Source organism: Xenopus tropicalis, chromosome 8, assembly GCF_000004195.4.
Source record: "Xenopus tropicalis strain Nigerian chromosome 8, UCB_Xtro_10.0, whole genome shotgun sequence".
Classification (NCBI taxonomy): domain Eukaryota; kingdom Metazoa; phylum Chordata; class Amphibia; order Anura; family Pipidae; genus Xenopus; species Xenopus tropicalis.
In genome coordinates, this window is record NC_030684.2 from 49,168,138 (window position 1) to 49,189,749 (window position 21,612).

The 21,612-nt window shown below is 36.8% G+C and overlaps 1 protein-coding gene across 2 annotated transcripts in view; it reads right to left on the reverse strand.

Annotated features, from left to right (window-relative positions):
- Positions 1-21,612, reverse strand: part of tenm1 (teneurin transmembrane protein 1) — a 373,978-nt gene that overhangs the window by 87,168 nt on the left and 265,198 nt on the right. For both annotated transcript variants that reach the window (XM_031891499.1, XM_031891500.1), the window contains 4 exons: positions 20,255-20,440; positions 17,615-17,638; positions 16,653-16,799; positions 12,908-13,124 (listed from right to left, as the gene is read on the reverse strand). In XM_031891499.1, coding sequence (XP_031747359.1) covers positions 12,908-13,124; positions 16,653-16,799; positions 17,615-17,638; positions 20,255-20,440 — 574 coding nt within the window. The remainder of the gene's footprint in view (positions 1-12,907; positions 13,125-16,652; positions 16,800-17,614; positions 17,639-20,254; positions 20,441-21,612) is intronic.

A 21,612-nucleotide genomic window follows, 5' to 3' on the forward strand; every position in this document is an offset into this window, starting at 1 on the left:
CACAGAGGGAAAAGCAGAGACACAGAAATAAGAAATGACAGTTAAAAGTGCCTGGGGAAGCAAAAAAAAGATGTGTCTTTCTAGCTGCAAAAATGCTTGGAGCCGTAAAAGGAACTGAATGAAAAGGTTGACATCGATGATGTATTAGAAGGACGCAGATAGCAGAAAAAAAAAAAAAGTAAGTCAGAGTTGTGACAAAGGATTCCATGGGAGCAGTTGTTAGAATAATGAAAGGTAGAATGTGCTTTACAACTTGCTTAATGGCTGGCAATACCCAACTGTTAACGATAATTCCTGACTTGCATGTTGGTAAGAGCACAGTCTACAGAGCCAGCTTTAAAAATGGCACCTGGATCTTTTACACCAACACGCTGACACCAACCAACCAAAATTCAAAGCAACTGCATGTGTTTCGGCACAGTGGGCACAACTGCGTCTGGGAAAAACTGCATTCTGCGTAAAAAAACATGGCGAATTGCATACAAAAATGCAATTTGCACTGTGCATTGTGCTCGTAAATATGCCTGTATTTCATTGCACTGTGTTTAAATATATATATATATATATATATATATATATATAAAGAGAGAGAGAGAGAGAGAGAGAGAGAGAGGGAAAGATATATATATATATATATATATATATATATATATATATATATATATATATATATATATATATATATATATATATATATATATATATATATATATATATATATATATAATAGAAAGAGTGCCGCACACATAGGGACTTGATACAAAAGAAAAAGTGGTTTTATTGAAAAAATTCCAACGTTTCGCGCACAATCTGTGCTCTTCCTCAGGGTCCCTGAGGAAGAGCACAGATTGTGCTCGAAACGTTGGAATTTTTCAATAAAACCACTTTTTCTTTTGTATCAAGTCCCTATGTGTGCGGCACTCTTTCTATTATATTTTTGTTTTTTGACCTGCACCAAGGGCATTTGGACTTTTATAGGGTGTGCTCCTCCCTGTATACTATATATATATATATATATATATATATATATATATATATATATATATATATATATATATATATATATATATATATATATATATATATATATATATATATATATATATATATATATATATAAAAATATGTTATGTGCTTCTTATATAATGCTGAATATATATTCATATATATTATATATATATATACCAGTATCCAAACCTTCTTAAACCAAGAACAGGTGTGCATACTTTTTTATATGTTGCTATGGAAGTTTCAGTGAAAAAGAGTATGAAAAAAGAAAACTTTAAATACGACATACTGTAAGCACAATAGATCTCCCACAGCAATAATTGCCCAATGTAGATAAGAAGTTCAACGTGACACCCAAAAAAGAATAATCTGATTAAATTTAAACATCCATCCCTAATGTGTAATCTTCTTGTAAGGCGGATTTAGTTAGAGATAATAGTTAGCCCTGGGGAGGAAGAAGAGCCTGCTCAATAGGTAAATTAATGCTTCCTTGTTTTTCCCAATTCTAGTTACCTTTCAGAGAAAAAAAAAGAAAAATCAAGGCCATTCTAAGAGATTTTACAAATTTGAGCTTGTAAGGGCAAATCTCACGAGGACAGGATTAACGAACTAATTATCCGACAAGATCACTGCCATCAAGGAAGTCTATGAATTTCAAGGAAAGCGAAGCTTTAAATCCAGCTCACAGTTTATTATTATGTGCGGTTGCAGTCTTTAATTCATTACATTCTAAATCTCTCACTACCTTTGTCTTAGCAGTAGGGGTCTGGGGTATCAATGCAGCCATAGACGGCTAACCTCAAATATTTGTATTTATTTTCAGATACATTACCAGAAATATATTGCATTAAAACACTGTATATTTGTTTTTGCTAGACCGTCATTTGCCAGAGGTCATTACTGACATAAACTCCAATAATAAGGGTCATTGCACACTTGCATTTCGTGCTGTGTGTTTTCACATACCAAAACAGGGAAAGGGAATTATTTATAGAGGATAATGCAGCACACAGCATGTCAGCAATGCACTGCAGTGATGTGCAGAAGCACCCAGGGACAAAACTACTGCGTGTATCCATATAGAAACCTAAATCCTGCACACAAGGTTATTTTCTCTCTGGTGTTGAAATTATAATAAGATTGTAGACCTTATTTACAAAGTGAAGGGCAGGGTTTAAAGTGCAAAAAATGAATGCAAAATGCACAGTGAGTGCAAGTCTTTGCGATCCTCCTATAGAGTGTTGCCTGCCTTCAGCAGTGCTGTATTCTTGGGAGCTGTAAGCAGGCATCATTCAGAAGCACAACCTAAGTTGCAGCAGGGCCCTGTACCCACCCTGGCCTAAGGCAGGCATTAATTATAGCCCCCCCACTGTTAGCATTTGCTCCATACACTGAATTCAGTGCAAGGAACAAATTACAGGCTACACAAATTACAAGTTCACTGGTGCCCCTTGATTGTGTCCTAAGGGGTGCAATTTTGCTCTATGGGATTACTAAATGAAGCCTATTGCCTTTTATATCCTTGTCTGTATTTTGCTGAATGACCAACCTCATTGTAACAACTTGAGATTGAACCTACTTTTGACTGGGCTGTTTTTTCAGTGGAAAGGAAACAAGCTTGATGATGTCAACTGCTTAATAAAGACTTTTCTCAAGACAGCGATCTTACTGTAGGAATACAGAATGGTTTAACACTTGATAATATTGATGTATACTAAAACTTGAAGGCCAGAAAAACTTGAGTGAAGCACAATAAAAAAACAATGTTTAGATCCATTTTAATGTTATTGTATTTAATAAAAGAAGGCAAGAAACTCTTTATATAGGGTACACTGGAATTCTCCTAAAATAGTGTTCCCAGTGGCAGCTTTGAAAAAAATGCCCCATTTAAGAACGTATACACATAGTAGTGATTTAAACCAATTAGTAAGTTCCCATAATTTAGAAAGATTTATAGCTCACTTATGTGCTGTTATACCATAACTTCCATGCAATATATTTCCCTCAAGCTGGTAATAAATATGGAAGCTGCATTCAATTCCTGACACCTTCTAAACTCTTGGCCAATCCCAGTCTTAAAAAAGCTCAGTAAGCAGGGAAGCCATATGAAATGACAGAATGTATGAGACATACGGCCAGAAGTGCAACATTCCAGTAGAGAGACCTGTAGGTCCCAATAGGTAGTGATTGTTTGTTGGCTGTTGTCCCTGGGGGAAGGTGTCAGGAATTGAACAACACTTCCATTTTTATCACCAGCTTGAGGAAAATATATTGCATGGGAATAACAGTGCTACAAATGCCCCTAAATTAAGGGAACTGATTGTATTTAATCAGTCCTATGTGTATACATTCTGAAATAATTTAAAAGTTTCAGTCCAACATTTTTTGTCAAATCTGCCACTGGGGAGAGAATGTTAAAAGAATTCTAGTGCGCCCTATATAAAGAGTTTCTTTCCTTCTTCTGTTAAATATTTGAACATACTCAGGAACACCCAGATTCTTCCCTCATTATCTACTCTTATAGAGTGTGCAGAATCCCCTTTATTTGAAAGGTATTGTCTTGCAGTATTGCAGCACTTTGTTTGATTAAAATGCAGTTTCTGGGGAACTCTTCCAAAGTTATATCATTGCAAACCTCAACGTTTTATCTTCAGTACTGGTTCTGAGTTACAAATAATACATAAATATACATTAATGGTGTTATTAATATCAATCTACCATGGAAATCACAGTCACTTTGCTTTATATATAAAGAGCTCTCCAGTTTTGTATTTTAGACAATGTAATTGCCTGAGATGATAATGATTTCTAGCGCTTTATCCTATTTCACTTTAAATAACCAATGACGCTATAAGAAATATAGGGAATTTTTTTGCAAGCACGAGAAGTGCCCGCCTCAGCAAAACCTGATGATTATTAGAGTTTTCTGTAATTCTCTATTACCGGCAAGTTAGGCCTCTCACAGCAGCAAAATATTTTATCACTTCAGACACCTCTAATGCATCGCTGGCTTTTCTCAGTTTCCGATTGTCAGCAAGAACTTTTGAGAAAATATTTAAATGGAAACTATTGTGCAAGTACAAGCTGATCCTATAGGATGGAACATTTTGTAACAGTCACATATACATAAAAGTTTCCATAGCTGGGCAGAACTTAAAATAAACAGAAGCAATAACGCTTTTTTAAAACACTTGTTTGGAGGCAAGGCTGCAGTACTCAGTAAATGGAGGTTGCAAAGGACAGGAGAAAAACCAGTTGCTGAACTGGAGCAGTTTCCATCCTAACAACTCCTGCCCAACTTATATTATAGGCAGATTTGGATTAGAGGAACAGTAACACCAAACAATTAAAGTGTCTTAAGGGAATTAAAACATAATGTACTGTTGCTCTGCACTGGTAAAAGTTGTGTTTGCTTCAGAAACACTACTATAGTTTAATAAATGCTGTAGAATACAATAATGTTCTACAGAGCTTGTTATCTGCTATGTAACCTGTGCCATTTAGCCCTATTTCAATTACATTGCTATCTCCGTGGCTATATAGCAGCTTACAGTTCATAATAGAGTTATATGAGCCTCCTTTTAAAGAGATTATGTCATAATTTTTATTTCTAAATTATACTCTTCACATTGCAATTAATTCATTCTACCATTTACAATTTTATCCTTGAACAAAAAAAAATAATTTTTTTGTAGTTGTAATATTCGTGTGTAGGTAGCCATCTCAGGGAATCCTGAACTTTCCGAAAGAGCCAGCACTACCACAATAGAACTGCTTTCAGATAAGCTATTGTTTCTCTTACTCATTCTAATTGAAGGAGTCATGAACTGGGTGAGCCAGACTTGTATTTGTAATATTAAGTGCTATTATCATATCTACCACTAGGTGGGGCATGGGAGCATTTGTAGCAATACTGGTGTCAGGGAGCTGTTCTCTTGCTACCTTTCCATTGGTCTGGCTGATTGGCTGCTGGCGGAGGGGGGGTGATTTCACTCTAACTTGCAGCTCAGCATTAAAGAGGGACTGAAGTTTACAAGTCACACAGCTGAGGGCACCTGGGGAACTAACAACTGCACTGAAAAATGTTTTTTAAAAGAGCAAACGGATTTTCGTATATTTAATTTTGAAATCTGACATTAATTGACAATTTAAAAACAAAACATGTTTTCCTGTGACAGAATCCTCTAAAGCGTCCATAGTATTCATGTACATATAACCAGCATTTTGTTCAACATTGCTCAATATGCCACAGATGCTCACTGTTTCTTAGGCAACTCAGCCACCTGTCCAACTTCCATTTCCCTATTCATGCGTTAAAGATGGTGGGGGGAGGTAAACGATGTGCAGGCGGTAGGGGAACAAGAGCCTGGACTAGGGGTAGCCAACGGTTGAGGTGCATGCCTAGCTCCCCCCAACTGTTGTGCCCTAGGCACGTGCCTCATCTGCCTTCCCTTATTTCTGGTCCTGGTGCCCAGCATTAGTCTATTTATATCCTATACAAACTGCACAACTTTCAATTCTATTTCAGAACTGGAATAGCAATAAAAATGATGACTGAAGCATAGTTTCTGGGCTGCTAAATTGACTGTCAAGTGGAAAATCCCATTGATTAAAAGGTACTTGTGTCAACATGTCCTCCATGCACTTCCTTATAGTTTTACTCTTTGCTTCTATCTTGCTCTTGCTTCCGGTTCCAAATTTAGTGCACTAGGGCCTAATGACATAGAGAAACCTTAGAGCTACTACCACATCCAAACCAGATGGTATATCATGCAAAATGCTCAATTAGAAGTTGTAGTCAACAGGGAACTGGCCAAAACATTCTCTATATATTCATACTGTATATCACAGATATTATTTCAAACTGTGGTGATACAAAAGTAAAACAAAGATAATGGCACAAGCTCCACAGCCATTTTCCTAATCCCTATTGCCCTATGGCTAGTGAAAACCACAAGGCTCTACTGTATGTGCAGGGATAGTGCTATGCATGTATTTGTGGCATGTATATGTGTATTCTGGTTTGAACCATCTTTATGAACATACCTAAGTGACTTCAAGTAGTCAATACTATAAAAAAAAGTCACAATTATTTGGGGGGATTATTTGTCATATAAGTTAAAAATGCATTAGGTGCCCTTACTGTATAGCTGATTTCCATGAATGCTATCAGTCCTTTTGTCGCACATCTCAAGAGAGAGAAGACCTATTTAAAATGTCACACTATCGGGTGATGATTATTCCATTATGTGGAAGATATGATAAGAAAACATATCTCTACACCATCATTTTTTTCCAAATGGAATTGTATGACTTTTCCAGCAGCTGGTTCACTAGAGCTAAGCCGGTTTCATGTTGGCCAGTGTGTTGTTCTTTTTTTAAATCTATTACATTAGATTTTTTACTCATTCTGACATTTCATAATCTAAAAGACCACCGGGAAAAAGGGAAATAATCATCTTGATAGGTTTTTAGATGGATTTCTCTGTACATGTTCCTATTTATTATTCTTGTGTCATATAAAATAGAGCACCATGGATGTGAAAATACATGCCAACCTTTTAACCTAGAAGACGTATCCTGGACAGATAAAAAGAAGCTATCTATTATCCAATGCCCTCCTTTACTTATTTCTCTCCGTGCTTTTAACCTGACTTAATTTTGCTCTCTAATATTCCTCGTTTAGTACAAAACCGTTACCTGAGTCCTTGTGATAAATCCATCACAGCCGTCATTATTCTTAGCGCTATCTTGAAGCCCCTTGATGCATTTATTTTATTCTCCATCATTCATATCTTCTGAACACTGACTTTTCTTTCAATCTCATATTTTATATCCAAAGCCCGACTTGTGACACTTAGAGAAACTGGGGAATGCATTTATTCTACTCTCATTTGCATTATGATTTTGTCCATTTATTGTACTGTAAATATATTTATTTGCATGCTAGGAACAGCATTTCCACTGCTATTGATGGTTTCTCAGTTTTCTATGTAGAATGGTTGACAATTAAATCCATTTATATTTGCCTGGTTAAATAGAGTACTGCACAGAACTAGATAAAAAGCTTATATATCATTTGATTTCATGTAAATACATCATTTTGTTTGCCTGGTTATAAGTGATTCATAGAAACACTTTGCTGCACTTGTTTAATGACTTCTTTCTTTGGATCATTACTTGCAACTCACTGTTGTGCATTAAAACAAGCTTGACATTGTACACACCAATGGAAGGGCATAACATAAACAGAAGCAATACAAGCCACTCAGATTCATGGAACTCAATTCACTGGAACAAGACATTGCCAAGTAAGGTAGAGAAGATGGGATGTGTAGGACTTGAAGCCCATGGGTCAAGTAGTGAATAAGTGAATGCGTTTATAGGAGCTGTGGCTTCTACATATTTCCTGATTTAGCTCTCCTTGAATGAATGAGACGATGAACTTCTACATTCATTTTATTGAAATGAAATATATCAGTCTTGTGTAAATGATGGATATCATGTATCATGAACTTGCATGCGAGATGGTAGGTTTTAATTTGTATTCAAGATTAAAGAAAACTTTGGAGGGAATGCAGTAACAGGTACAAAGTTCTAGTAACCCATAGCAACCAATCAGCAGGTAGCATTTTCCAGCCTGCTGCTTGAAAGCAAACATTTGGCTAGTTGCTATAGGTTACGAGAGTGAAAAATGTTACTTCTGTTATTTCATTACTGCCCTTATATAAAAAGTAAAAGTTACACCAATCACCAGTGATTTTCAGCTGATTATTGGATGTTATTGTTCGTGTGCTGACTGTTATGAAGGTATGCATATGAAATATACAGATACACATTAGGGTTGATTCACTAAAGTGCGATAACGCATATCGCATGCTTTTTTGCATAAAAATAGATGCAAAAAAAAAATTGGAATTCACTATAGTATTATTGCATGCGTTAAGTCGCATTTCGCGTGCGTTAAATAGCGTGCAACCGCATGCGTTAATTTTATCGCATTTCGTTAATTAGCACACAGAAATAATACTAACGTATGATTCACAAACACTTAGACGCGCTAGATATCGCATTAGTCTATGCGAAAATTAACACCTACTTGGGGCAGGCGGTAATTATAGAAAAGTACAGTTCATGAGCTTTTGGCAACACAATATGGACTTTGCAGTGTGATTTATTCAAGTCTGTGTTGGCCCTAGAGTGATGTAGCCTCCAGTTTGCAGGGAAATGGTCATTTTCCAAAAAAGTAGTTTTACGAATGCAATGGTGTGTATGGCTAATATGGCGTGCGCACAATAAGTAGCGCACGTGCATTAATAAGCTCACGCAACAAGTAGCGCGCTGCGTTAATTAGCGCGCGTTGCGTCAATTACCGCAAGAAAATAGTCTTTGCGACTTAAATAACGCAAACAGCATCGCGTGATAAAATTTTTACCGCATGCTATAAATAGCGCTCATTTTATCGCATTTTAGTGAATCAACCCTATTATGTAGTAAAAAGTTAGAAATTGCTAAAGGGATCAATCTTGTAATTCAGTGTGCGAACAACTACCATTCTTGCAGGTAACATGTAGTGTTCATGGCACATTGGGGGGTTCTATAGTATTTTATTTCAGTCTGATTCCACCTATGAGTAGTACATCTAAGGCCACTATATACACAATATACAAAGAATACATTTAATAATACATTTAATCTATCTAGTTCTGATTTTGATATTGGATAAGGGGGTTAAAGAGAAGATATTTGCCTGATTAAGACACTGACCTGACAGGGCTTAGCTGCAAGTTATGGCGCAGCTCTTTGCACTGAGCATTGAGTTTCTCATCCGGCACTCAATGCAGAGCGCAGCATGAAGGGTGACGCAAGTGCTCCTAGAATTAACAGTAAGGGGCGCTTTTTGCGCCTCCCTGGGGTTGTAAATACTGTAACTCCTTAGATATACCTTAGTATTAGTACATAACAAAAGAGGCATAATAAAAACATATTAATAAACAAGCCATTAATAGTAAGTGTGAATGTAGCATGAAACATGTAAGGCTGTTATAAAGCACTTTTCTTTAAAGGAATACTGTTATTGGAAAACATGTTTTTAACATAATGCATCAGTTAATTGAGCTTCTCCAGCAGAATCCTGCATTGAAATCTGAAACACATTTTTTAATATTTAATTTTGAAATTTCACATGGTGCTAGCCATATTCTTCATTTCCCAGGGTGCCACAGCCATGTGACCTGTGCTCTGATAAACTTCAGTCACACTTTATTTGCTTACTTGCAAGTTGGAGTTATATCATCCCCCTCCCAGTAGCCGATCAGCAGAACAATGGGAAGGTAGCAAGATAGCAGCTCCCAGTAGATATAAGAATAGCACTCAATAGTAAGAAATCCAAGTCCTGCTTGGGACTCCTCCAGTTACATGGGAGTAGGAGAAACAATAGGCTATCTGAAAGCAGTTCTAATGTGTAGCGCTGGCTCCTTCTGAAAGCTCAGACTCAGGCACAATGCACTGAGATGGCACCTACACACCAATATTACAGCTAAAAAAAATACATTTGTTGGTTCTAAAATAAAATTTTAAATGGTAGAGTGAATTATTTGCTATGTAAACAGCGTCATTTAGAAATAAAAATTACACCATAAAAATCATGACAGAATCCCATTAATAAACGGTTTTGATTTTCTTTTTAAGGCAGGGAGCACCAGTTAAACCTCATACAATATTGCCATAGCCTATTAATTCAATTCAAGAAAGATCCCAAAGGTTATTACTAACCATTTATCACATATTATGGCTCTGTATATTTCATATGCATACTGGACTAGCATTCAGCTCTTAAACATCGACATTCAATATTCAGCTGAAAATAACTGGCAATTGGCATAAACTTTAAAGTTTGTATTAGGCCAGTAATAAAATTACAGAAGTAATTTTTCAGTCTCGTAACCCATAGCAACCAGCCAAATGTTTGTATTGAAGCAGCAGGTTGGTAAATCTACCTGCTGATTGGTTGCTATGGATAACTAGAACTTTGCACCTGTTACTGCATCTCCTCCAAAGTGTTTTTAATATCTTCTTATACATAAATTAAAACCTATGCAAGTTCATTATACATAATGTCCATCCTTCACACAGGGTTTTTTGTATATAATTCATTTTAACAACATTAATGCAGAAACTGTTTATCTTTCATTTAAGGAGAGATAAACTGTCTTGTATGCAAGTTCGGGATACATGATATACTATTTTAATATATTGGATTACTATATTGCATTTTAATAAAATGAATGCATAAATTATTTATTGTATCATTCATTCAAGGAGAGATAAAGCACAACACCTCATGGAATACCTTATTTGCTACTTGACCGATGAGCTGCAAGGGCACAACCCTTCTTCTTTAACATACTTGGCAATTTGTTGTTCCAGAGGTTGAATGGACAGAAAAACGCTGGCAGAAAAAATGCCAATAATGTCTGATACTGACTATTCCTGTTACTGTGCATATTGGGCAGATTTTAGCCCAGAAATTCTCAGTTGTGCAGTTAGTAATAACAGGCTAAAATCACCAAATTTACTAGATCTTTAAATACTTTTTGAATGTATAGTATTTTTATCCTTAACCCTCTGAGTATTTCTCTGCCCCGTTCATATCTACATTTCACCTTTCAGCATGAAGTAAAGGTGGCCATACACGGGCCTATTCTAGCTGCCGATATGGTGCTTTAGACCGATTCGGCAGCTTATCGGCCCATGTATGGGCACTAATGATGGGCCTGCCTGACCAACATCTGGCCTGAAATCAGCCAGATCTCGATCGGACAACTTTGAAAATTAGTCGGATCGGGGACCGCATCAGCTCGTTGATGCGGCCCCCGAACTGACGGATGCCTATACCCCTCGTCCTAATTCGATTGTTTGGCCCAAGGGCCAAAATTATCCCAATATCACCCACCTGTGGTTGGGGATATTCGTAGAAGATCCATTTGCCAAGCGAGAGGATATTAGCATGTATGGCCACCTTAACTAACCTCCAGCTACCATTCCTATTACCATCCTATACTGACACTGCTCCCAGCAACTCCTTAAGATCACCTTGCTTAGCATCCCTTTCTTTCTATTAATCTAACTGAATCATGTGATGTCATTACAGCCTTCAAGACCCAAGCATATCTAATTGTGGGAACAGTTGAGAAGATGTGGTGACCTGCATGAGCGTGCATAACATTGCCAGGAGGAATGATTTAAAAAACTGAGTATTTTATTAATTACCTGACTGCAGGGGAAGTACAGGCTGTTTAAATACTGTATTGTCACCCTCACATATTAAATCTTACTTGATGGATTCTTCTTAAATGGGAACATTGTATTGTAAAAAATGAGTGAACCATGTAATAGCAGAGACCTCCCAGTGGTATAAAAGCCTACGGCCATATCATGGTAAAGATGTAAGTGATGCTCATTTCAGAAGTTGACATGTTCTTTGACTAATTATTTGCTTCAAACACAAGACACCAGAGAGCTCTAGACCAGTACAAGGGAATGTAAAAAGCTACATTATACACAGAAAGGGTCAGTGAATGTGTGTTAAACATTAATGCATGTGAATGTATTTTCTTATTGAATATTCCATTTCACAATGTATCTTCTTCTTTGTATACGGCAATCTTCTCTCTCTCTCTCTGGATATGTTTATGTGTGTTTGTGCATATAGCATGGCATATAAATATGGTGTATACCAATTACCAGGCCTCACCCTGAGTATGCAGTGCAGTTTTGGGCTCCAGTCCTTAAGAAGGATATTAATGAGCTGGAGAGAGTGCAGAGACTGCAGCTAAACTGGTAAAGGGGATGGAAGATTTAAATTGAGGGGGTAGACTGTCAAAACTGGGATTATTTTCGCTAAATTACTCTGTACAAGAACATTAGAGAACATTATAAATAGATAGTGGTGGATCTTTTTTTCCAATAGAAAAGATCAACAAACTAAATTTCACCCCTTTAGACTTAAGGAACTTTTATTTGAAGCAGTGTAGGTGGTTCTTCATGGTAAGGGGTGTGGGATTGTTGAATGCTCTGGTGGGTGTGGTTGTAATGGCAGATTCAATAAATGCATTTAAGAGGGGCTTGGAAGATTTCTTGAAAAAGCATAATAGGCTATTAAGATCTTAAGAGATACAGTTAGTTAATATAGGTATTTGTATATATAGTGTATAAATGTGAGTGTATAGATTGGTTTGTATAAATATGTGTATATATGTGTACTGGGGTTTGCTTGAAGGGTTTAAATTTAATCGACTTTGGTCTTTTTTCAACCCAAATTAAATATTTAACTATGCAATATTTCAGAGATTTATATTATTATACTCCAAATGGATTCACAGGCTTATAAAAGGAGATGACGGTTCCATGATGTTTAATCACCCACATGTGAAAGACGGGTCAGCAAATTCCCAGCAACATTCATCTCTATTCAGGGAGCCATATAGATCTATGGCCTGTAGGTTAAGGATTCAAAATGAAAAGGGATCAGCTGCTTTGGGTAATGTTGCAGGCAGCCGATCATGATAAGCATGCCTTAATATTAGCAGTGACATTACAGAGGAAGCATGCTGGGCCTCCTGTGGGCCATCAATAGAATGTTAGACACAGGACCTTTTAAGACACACAGTATATCACCCCTTTGTTTTTACAGTGGAATATCTCATCAGATTTTCTGCCTTGTGAAAATATGATTTTCAAAATCTATTTATTGTAAAACACCAATGAAGGAAGCCAACCACAAGTGACCTGAACTGGATATCATATATATCAATTATGCTGCACCACAACTTGATTTTATTAGTACAGTCATGTTTCTGAGCTTGGAAGGCAGATTAAGCAAGAAAACAATACACACCTGCTGTCGACAGTCATTTCCCCAGGCAGCACATGGGTACTGTCCTTGCCAATAAGAAATTTAATCCGATCATAGAAAAGTCTTGGGGGATGTTGAGAGAATGGAGGCTGACTTTGCTGAATAAGATCTAGAGGGTCAGGTGAACCTTGACAAAGGGGACTGGAGAAGCAATTGACTTGTTGGCAACAGTCAGGATCCACACAGTCTGTCAGGCCATCTGTAATTTAAAAAATAATACAAAAAGAAATGAATATACTTGGGTTAAAGGCAAATGGGATTATTTAAATGCACAAAAAATGTCAAAAAATGTAGAAAAAAGACACCACCAAATTAAATGTGAGTGTTTATAGGGTGCTTCTGTTTAAATAAGTTCTCTTGTACTTGTGACCCACCCACCCCCAGGGTTGTACATGACTGCTTATTTGTTTTTACAATGCTGTACCCTCACCACAAGGATGAAACAAATAGCTCATAGCATAATACTTCTAGATAGACCACAGTCTATTTGATATTATCTTCTATTCTTAGTGCCTGACGTCATTCCCAAACCGCACTTTCCATTAACTTCAGCTCCATACTGATATTTCCTAAACTAAAAATAAGAGACTTGCACATACTGTGACAGGCACACTACTTTTTGTGAACTTGAAGTCATTTAGAGTAAAGACACATACTCATTTAATAAATTAAAAGGTTTGTTACAGTTACATGTTAAATATTAGGGTCTCCAAATTCAGTATTTTCAACAGAATCCATTATCTTCTATTAGCGTTACCAGCCTGGCTCCATTCTAGGCTAACAATAAGTTGCAGCTTAGAGTGCAACAAAAAAAACATCTGGGGCAAAATGGGAAGTGTACAAAATAGGGTACTTTGCACCAGTTTTTTGCACTGACAACTTAACCCCATTGTAGGTATGTATGTATGTACATTTTTATTTATATAGCTCTACTTAGGTACGCAGCACTGTTGTGGTAATTGAGCCCTTAGGTCTGCGATAAATACAATGCTTAACTTCACAACAAAATTATATATATATATACATAATAGAAAGAGTGCCGCACACACAGGGACTTAATACATATATATATATATAAAACCTAACGTACAACCTAGAAACCCTGAATTCTGCCCTATCTATCTATCTATCTATCTATCTATCTATCTATATCTATCTATCTATCTATCTATCTATCTCTATCTATTGTAAATTAGCGGGATCCATGACAGACACTTTCCCAGCTTTAAGGCAGTTTATTTACACAGGGGTGCCCATTTCAGCATATAAAACAAATCATAAAAATAAATCCTGTCCTCTGGGTGCTACCTTCACACATTAAATGGGTTCCCTCACTAACCTGGGCCCCTTGTGGACTACCAGTGGTAAAACACAAATGTTGGGGTCACCTCTGTACTCACAACACTTCTGGGGGATTAGCTCGGCCTCCTGGCTTTGCTTTCAGCTCCTTAGATCCTCAGTCTCTTGGCAGCTTTCTCAAGTCTGGGCTTCTGCTGCTTCTGGCAGTGGCAGGAAGCCCCCCAGCCCCTCTTGGAGTCCTAAAACACAGACAGGTATCCTTCCTGCTCTGTGCCCTGCTCTGAGAGAGTGTCTCACACCTTTCTATACAATTAAATACTTTTCCACAGGACAGCCTTCCTGTGGAAAGTAAGCTCCAATAGGTGAGCTGGACTACTGAAATGGATCGCCTGATCCACTTGATCTATCCAGAACCCTATAGCTTCCAGGGCCAGACAGCACAACCCTTTAAACAGAGAAACCATTCTCTGTTTATCAACCTCTCCCTTAAAGCCTACATCTCCCACTACGGAGAACTTGAAGGGAAAACTCACATTTTCTCTCATTTGTTGGGTCATTCTATCACACTATATATGTGTGTGTGTGCAACATTGGGTTCATTAATTAGAGGATAACATTTGCACTTAAAAACTACTAGTGCTCCTTGCAGAAAGCTGACTGTAGAATACAAGCCATTTCTGCTACTGGACCATATTTATACAGAAAAAATAAAGCTGTTAAATGCACAAAAGATCAAAAATGCAACTGAACTGAATAACAATGAAGTGCTAAAAGGATGTAACATGTGAACAAAGAAACACTTTGTTGCTACCCGATAACACACTGAATAATAAATAATAAAGAGGTGTTTCTTCATTTAGCACATTTTGAAAGATAATTTTAACAGTTCAAGACAATATTTTTTACCCAGTAACAGAAATATATACATTCTACAGAAAATGTCTTTATTTTTGTAAATTGTTATTGCAAAATTAGCAAGACTATACCTTCCTAAAGATAAACAGCATAGTCCTGCGATTTTTTTTTTTTGGGACCCATATTTTTGAGGGGATTCCATCTACTGTATTTACTATTATAAGAAAACCTTAGACTGTATGTGAACATATTCAACATGAGTTCAATGAATGATTTTTGTTATTTATTGAGCTAAACAGGGCGCACAGGAAAGCTGAAGCTACACTATGTTTGATCCTTGCGAGGTAGATCATTTGATTACCAGTAAACCCTTCCCTTTACCCCTTTGTTATGACTTTTTGGATTTATAGATAAAATGGAGTCAGCATGGCAACTCATTATTTGGGCCCTAACCTATGTATAAGTTATTCTGTAATGTTTGTTTATAGAAGGCAGATTTTTCCCACCACCAAGTCTAATAAAGCCGGAATAAAGCCGGAATAAAGCCAGTATCCGATTGACCACATAATCTATAACACAGAGGGACACAAACCAAACAGATAATTTACCAAAGATTTTTTTTTTTAATGATGATGATTGGGACTGCTGGAAAAAAAAGAGATGTTGTTTTCTAATTTAAGAATCTTTGGACATAGAAAGCAATGAAATCCATCTGCACAAAGCTGCACAACACTTTCGTACAAAAAAACGTCTGTTGGCGAAAGTGGGGAATGCTTTGATAAATGAGCAATATTATTAACGGTATTCCAGAACGTCAGGAAAATGTTAGCGAGTGACAAAATTCAAGCTGCTAGGAAAATGCCAGTAAATTGCCAGGAATCCCAATTCGAACATTAATAAATGTCCCCCATCGTAAAGCTTTCTAAGATCAAGAGTCTCCAGTGTGCACTTAACACATTTTTCTTGTATTTCTCTGTGCTTGGTGCTGCCATATTAGTTTTTCTATTACTGACAAGGCCAGTGGCACAAAGGAGATCAGCATCTCTCAGATGGCTAAGCAAATCAGTAGTATCCATCTCACCGCCAATGTTACTCAGTGAATACCAGTGCTGAACAATATGCATATTAAAGAGGGTCTTGCATATATTAAAGGGAATTCAGAATTCATTTCACTGAGCTTAACAAAAATAACCACCAAAAGCTCTGTGCTTTAAGGTCTTTGGCTATTAACGTTTTCATATGAAAACAGCGTTAATCCCGCTATCACTCTGCTGCATATCAGTTCATTATTCATGAACACTGTTTTTTAGTGACATGTAAGAACAGAATGGCAGTCTGTCCTGTGGCTGCATGTAAAAACTCATTTCTTATTTGTAGCTCATGCAGGAGGGAGTGAATAGTCAAACATTAAATTGCGACATACATATGCATCCACTACAGCTTGCTGGCTGCTGAGTAATTGGTCACAGCAGCATGTCAGTGCAAACTATACTGCCCACCAGGGACTGCTAACTTATCTTAGCAGGACAATCTGATTCTGAATAAAATAAAATGCCACTGCTGCGTAACCCACCTTCATCATTATCCAAGTTATCGGCACACAGCATCTCCATGATTATATTGCATCCAGGTCCGCTCCAGCCAACTTTGCACAAGCAATGCCAGCCATTCTGATCAAGGGTGCATCTGCCATTTCCATAGCAAAGTCCTGGACAGCCATCTAAGAAGAAGATGAAAGCATATTTTCAATGAAGCAGCTATGAAATAGTCACAAAGACATTGCATTGCTGAGGGAAAACATGATGAGAATGTAGGCGAGATTCACTAAATATTGTTATGGATTATTCCATTACATTGTTGGGAGTTAGCCATGAAAGTAGCAAATTGATTGAATCGGGTAATTTGTATAATGAATTATTATGAGCCATAATTTAGATCTATTCCTAAGCAAAATGAGTCTGTGGCTTCTATCCATTAATAGTGGTTGGATGAACAGGGAAGAAAACAAACAAAAAATGTAATTTTGTTTTGAATGCTCTGTCATTTCTATAAGATGCTTGGTGCAAAAGTTATTGTCAGATGTAATAGCTGATAGTGGGCACCCTATACTAACACAACTATATTAACACAACTCTGATCTTTTAGAGCAGTTTCTGTAAGTAAAGTGTTTAAAGTAACTGTTTTAGGGTTTAATAGTGTACCCCAACCAATTAGCAACATCATTACTGCTAAAGAGCAGAGATCTTGGAGCTGTGGGCTGTGCAGGATAAAGAGTGTGCTAAGAGGCTGAGAGAACAGCACTAATGATGCTCCATGCATGCTTATAGATTGGCTGCTAGAATAAAAGTGTAGTCAATCAATAGCTGTCATGGCTACATGTCTATAACCCGACACCAGATATACTTTATCTTTCCTATGAATACCAATTTTACCTAGAAACTATTGAACCATTGTCAGGTCGTGTAATAAATTGAAAAATGAATTCAGGATGTTTTGTAAAAAGTTTTGCGCAGAACTTTTATCTATTTATCTTACCTCTTACTGCATCCAAGTATTGTGCTATAAAAGAAAGAAAAAAATATTGAGATTTGGGTCTCCAACATTCCTTGAATAAGGTATCATATTTCTATTTGTAATAGGACATAGTTTTAAAAGTGGTGTTACAGAGACTTGCTAGTTAACAGACTGAGGGGTATATTTATCATGCTATGTAAAAAGTGAAGTGAAGGGCAACCAATCAGCAATTAGATTTTAAGAGCTAGAAAACCAAAGCAAAGCATCTGATTGGCTGCTATGAGCAACATCACTGGAAATGGTTTACTCCACTTTTTACACAGCATGATAAATATCCCCCTAAATGTACAGAAATAGGACCCATTATCCAGAAAGTTCCGAACTATAGAAAGGCCATAGACTCTGTTTTAATCAAATAATTCACATCTTTTAAAAGTAATTTATTTTTTGCTATAATAATATAACAGTACCTTGTACTTGATCCCATCTAAGATATAATGAATTCTCATTGGAGGCAAAACAATCCCATGGGGTTTAATTACTGTTTAAATACATTTTTAGCATTTTTTAAGGTATGAAGATCCAAATTACGAAAAGACCCCTTATCCCGAAAACCCAAGGTCCCAAGCATTCTGGATAACAGGTCCCATACCTGTACTTTGTACTTAGGTAATAATCAACTCACAAAATTAAACTATACATACTGCATTTGTTGCCTTTTAAAGAACAAATCAATAAGGTCAGTAAGGATTTCTAATTATTCACTATGCTAGGATAGTAAGTTACTTGAAAAGATCAGAGCAAAAATAGAGAAATAATCTATGTTCATCAACATGTCTTTATTGCCATTCAAACAGACAATTTTCAAATTTCATTTACTTTCCATTCCATTTTGAACATTATTTTGAAACTTATGTAATGAGACTCAGTGTGATACTGTATCTCAGTAATGTTTTCTGCAAGGGGACGTCTATCTCTCAAATTAACATAAAATCATCTCTTTAGCCTCCCTAGAATGAGGAATTATTGGAGAAAAATGGAATCTTAATAAAGTAATACGGACAGTTTATGCCGTGCAGTAAGCATGGTTTAAATTTCCTAATTTCCATAATACGTCTGAATATCTTATCTTTGAAATCTGCAAGGCAAGTTTCTTACATGCGTATTTGAGGCATTATGTTTCTATGTCACAGTTACTGTAATGTACATCAGTGTGAATAAACCCTAATGTAAAACATCTAACAGAATATGTTCAACTATTTCCTTAAAACTACAAAAACACATAATTAAAGTTTTAGTATAGCTGTTGGCTTCTGACTCAATGCTTACATCTGCCTATTAATACTTTATCCCCAACTTGCTTCAAAGCCTAAATGTATATACAATGATTTAAAGGGCCAGTGACACCAAAAAAGGTAAACTTTTAATATTCATTTAAAGTTTGTATCTGTCCAGCACCTACAAATAAACACTTTCTTCGAGGGCAAAGTTCCCATTTTATATGTTTTCATTCTATAGCTATGCACAGAGGCATGAATGGCATTGTATGCTATTATCTGTTGTGTCAGTGCTGCCCAACTTATAACATGTAGTAGGCGAGTTATTTTTATATAGCATACAGTGAAATCTATGGAACCTTTGAATAGACTGGGGGCCATAAAAATTCTTTGGAGTGCCACACCCAGCCTGTGGGCCTCCAGTTGGACAGCTATGTAAATGTTTGTCGTATTGTCCTATTTCAACTTGGTGAGTATCTCCTCTGGCTATGCATGAAATCCCTCTACCTAAGTGTATATTCGCGAACTTTGCGAACCCCATAGACTTCAATGGGAAGGTGAACTTTAAAACCTAGAAAAGCCATTTCTGGCCAGAAAACTGATTTTAAAGTTGTTTAAAGGGTGCCATGACCTGGACAGTGGCATGCAGGAGGGGGATCAAGGGCAAAAATTTCTCTGAAAAATACTTTGTTGACACAGCGTTGCGTAAAACCGCAAAGGCAGCTGGCAGACCTAGCGGAAATACGCGACGTTTTTTGCTATTTCGCACTATTAGCACCATGGAAACGGGATTTGCTTACACCAGTACTAGGCTGAAAAACGCCATGTGTGGCTTGTGCGGCGTTTTTAGGCCGAGAAAAAACGCAGCGGAAAAAAAAACGCGGCGAACCCAAATTGCGAACATACGCGAAAAGTTTGCGAACTTCCGAACTTCCGAACACCCGATGTTTGCGCGAATTAGTTCACCGGCGAACAGTTCGCTACATCTCTACCTAAGTGTAAATGGTCCATAGATTCATGCATCCTGTCCTTTCTTAATAAGGTGAAGAACAGTATAGAGCTTAGCATTCATCTTGTCAAGCAGGGTGTTCTCTGCATGACAGAATTTGAAGAACCAGCCAGTGCTGAATGTGCCTATCTAGAAATTTTACATTGACTGCTCCTTTCTATAATCAACAGGGACTTTCAGCCAAATTCTCAAAAGTGAGTTCATAGGAGCTGAGTAATGTTGCTCATTGCTTGATAACAACAACAACATTGGCTCCATTACATGAAACCATGTTGTGGTTTTGTTATAATTAAATTCTACATTTGTATCAATGAGAAAAGAGGTTCTTTTGTGTGTGTCAAAAATAGTTAACCATCAACCTAGAGGAAAACTTACCTATTGTGCACTGCTCTCCCTCCCATCCTGGACTGCATTCGCATTTTCCATCCTTACACAGGCCATGCTCTGCACAGATTGGATGACATGTGCGTTCATCACAGCTGGCTCCTCCCCAGCCATCTTCACATTTACAGACTCCCCCTGAGCAAGTACCGTGACTTCCACAGTCCACCGAGCAGAGCTCTAAGATTGAAAATGAAGGCGTGCATTAGAATTTCATGCAAAGTTTAATTATAGCATTGCCAGTATACTCACAGCTATGCAAATCCCAATTAAGGATTGTGCGCTATAACAAAACACTACAGTCCTTTAGAAGAAATTAAATTACCAGTAACACTTCTGCTGTAGCCTCTATTATCCCATTCGTTGTTATCCTATGCAGATTTTTGCTTCATTTAGAATATTAACTATGATTCTCTTCTGTTAACTCTTGTGGCCTCAGCAATACCCTAGTATCATCATAGTGCTGTACATAATTGCTATAACATACACAAGTATAAAAGATGAGGTAATACCGCGCTGCTGCAAAGTGACTGTAAAAATACATCATGTTTATGAATTCTATGCGGGTCTCATTTCTTTGTGAAAAGGCAAAATATCTTGTAAGCATTCTACTTCCACTTTAATACACATCTTCCTGACTAAGGGGCATGGTTGTAAAGGTTGGAAATGTAAGTTTGTCTACAATATTTCTGAATTTGCCTTTTCATGTTTATTAAGCTGCGCATTCAATAATCGATTTTGCTCCAACTGACCACGTTTTCTGTTGCAAAATCAAATAACAGAATAAGGTTTGTACATTTATACATTTATGAATATCAAATTCCATATAAATGTAGATAAATATTGACAATCAGACATAATGGGCAAAATCCATTAGCTTTAATGTGGAATTGCCTTTTTATTTGACATTGAAAACCATTGTTGTTTAAGGGAAAACGATACAAGCAATATATTAGCTATTATTGTTCATAAAGTAAGCATGTTGTCCATTACTGTATAAGCCATTTTGGTTTAAATGTCCATGAAGAAGATACATTTTCTCACTGTAAGCTGCAGAGTGAAATGTGGTGGGTAGGTTTAGGGGCAGAATGGAACCTAGTGGGAATGCATTGAGGCTTCTGACTGCATCTGCTATTTCTGCTGTTAATAATAGGATTGATTCAACTCTAAGAAGTACTTAACAGTGCACTATCACAAAAATGAATATTTAATATAATCTTCATCTTGCTGAAATTAGAAACTTTCTAAATATAATAAATTACAAAGTCTGTACCGTTTCGGAAATAAAAAACGATACTCTTCATTATCTCTCTCTCAGCAAATTGTCTATCTTCATTCTCTCGTCATGCAGA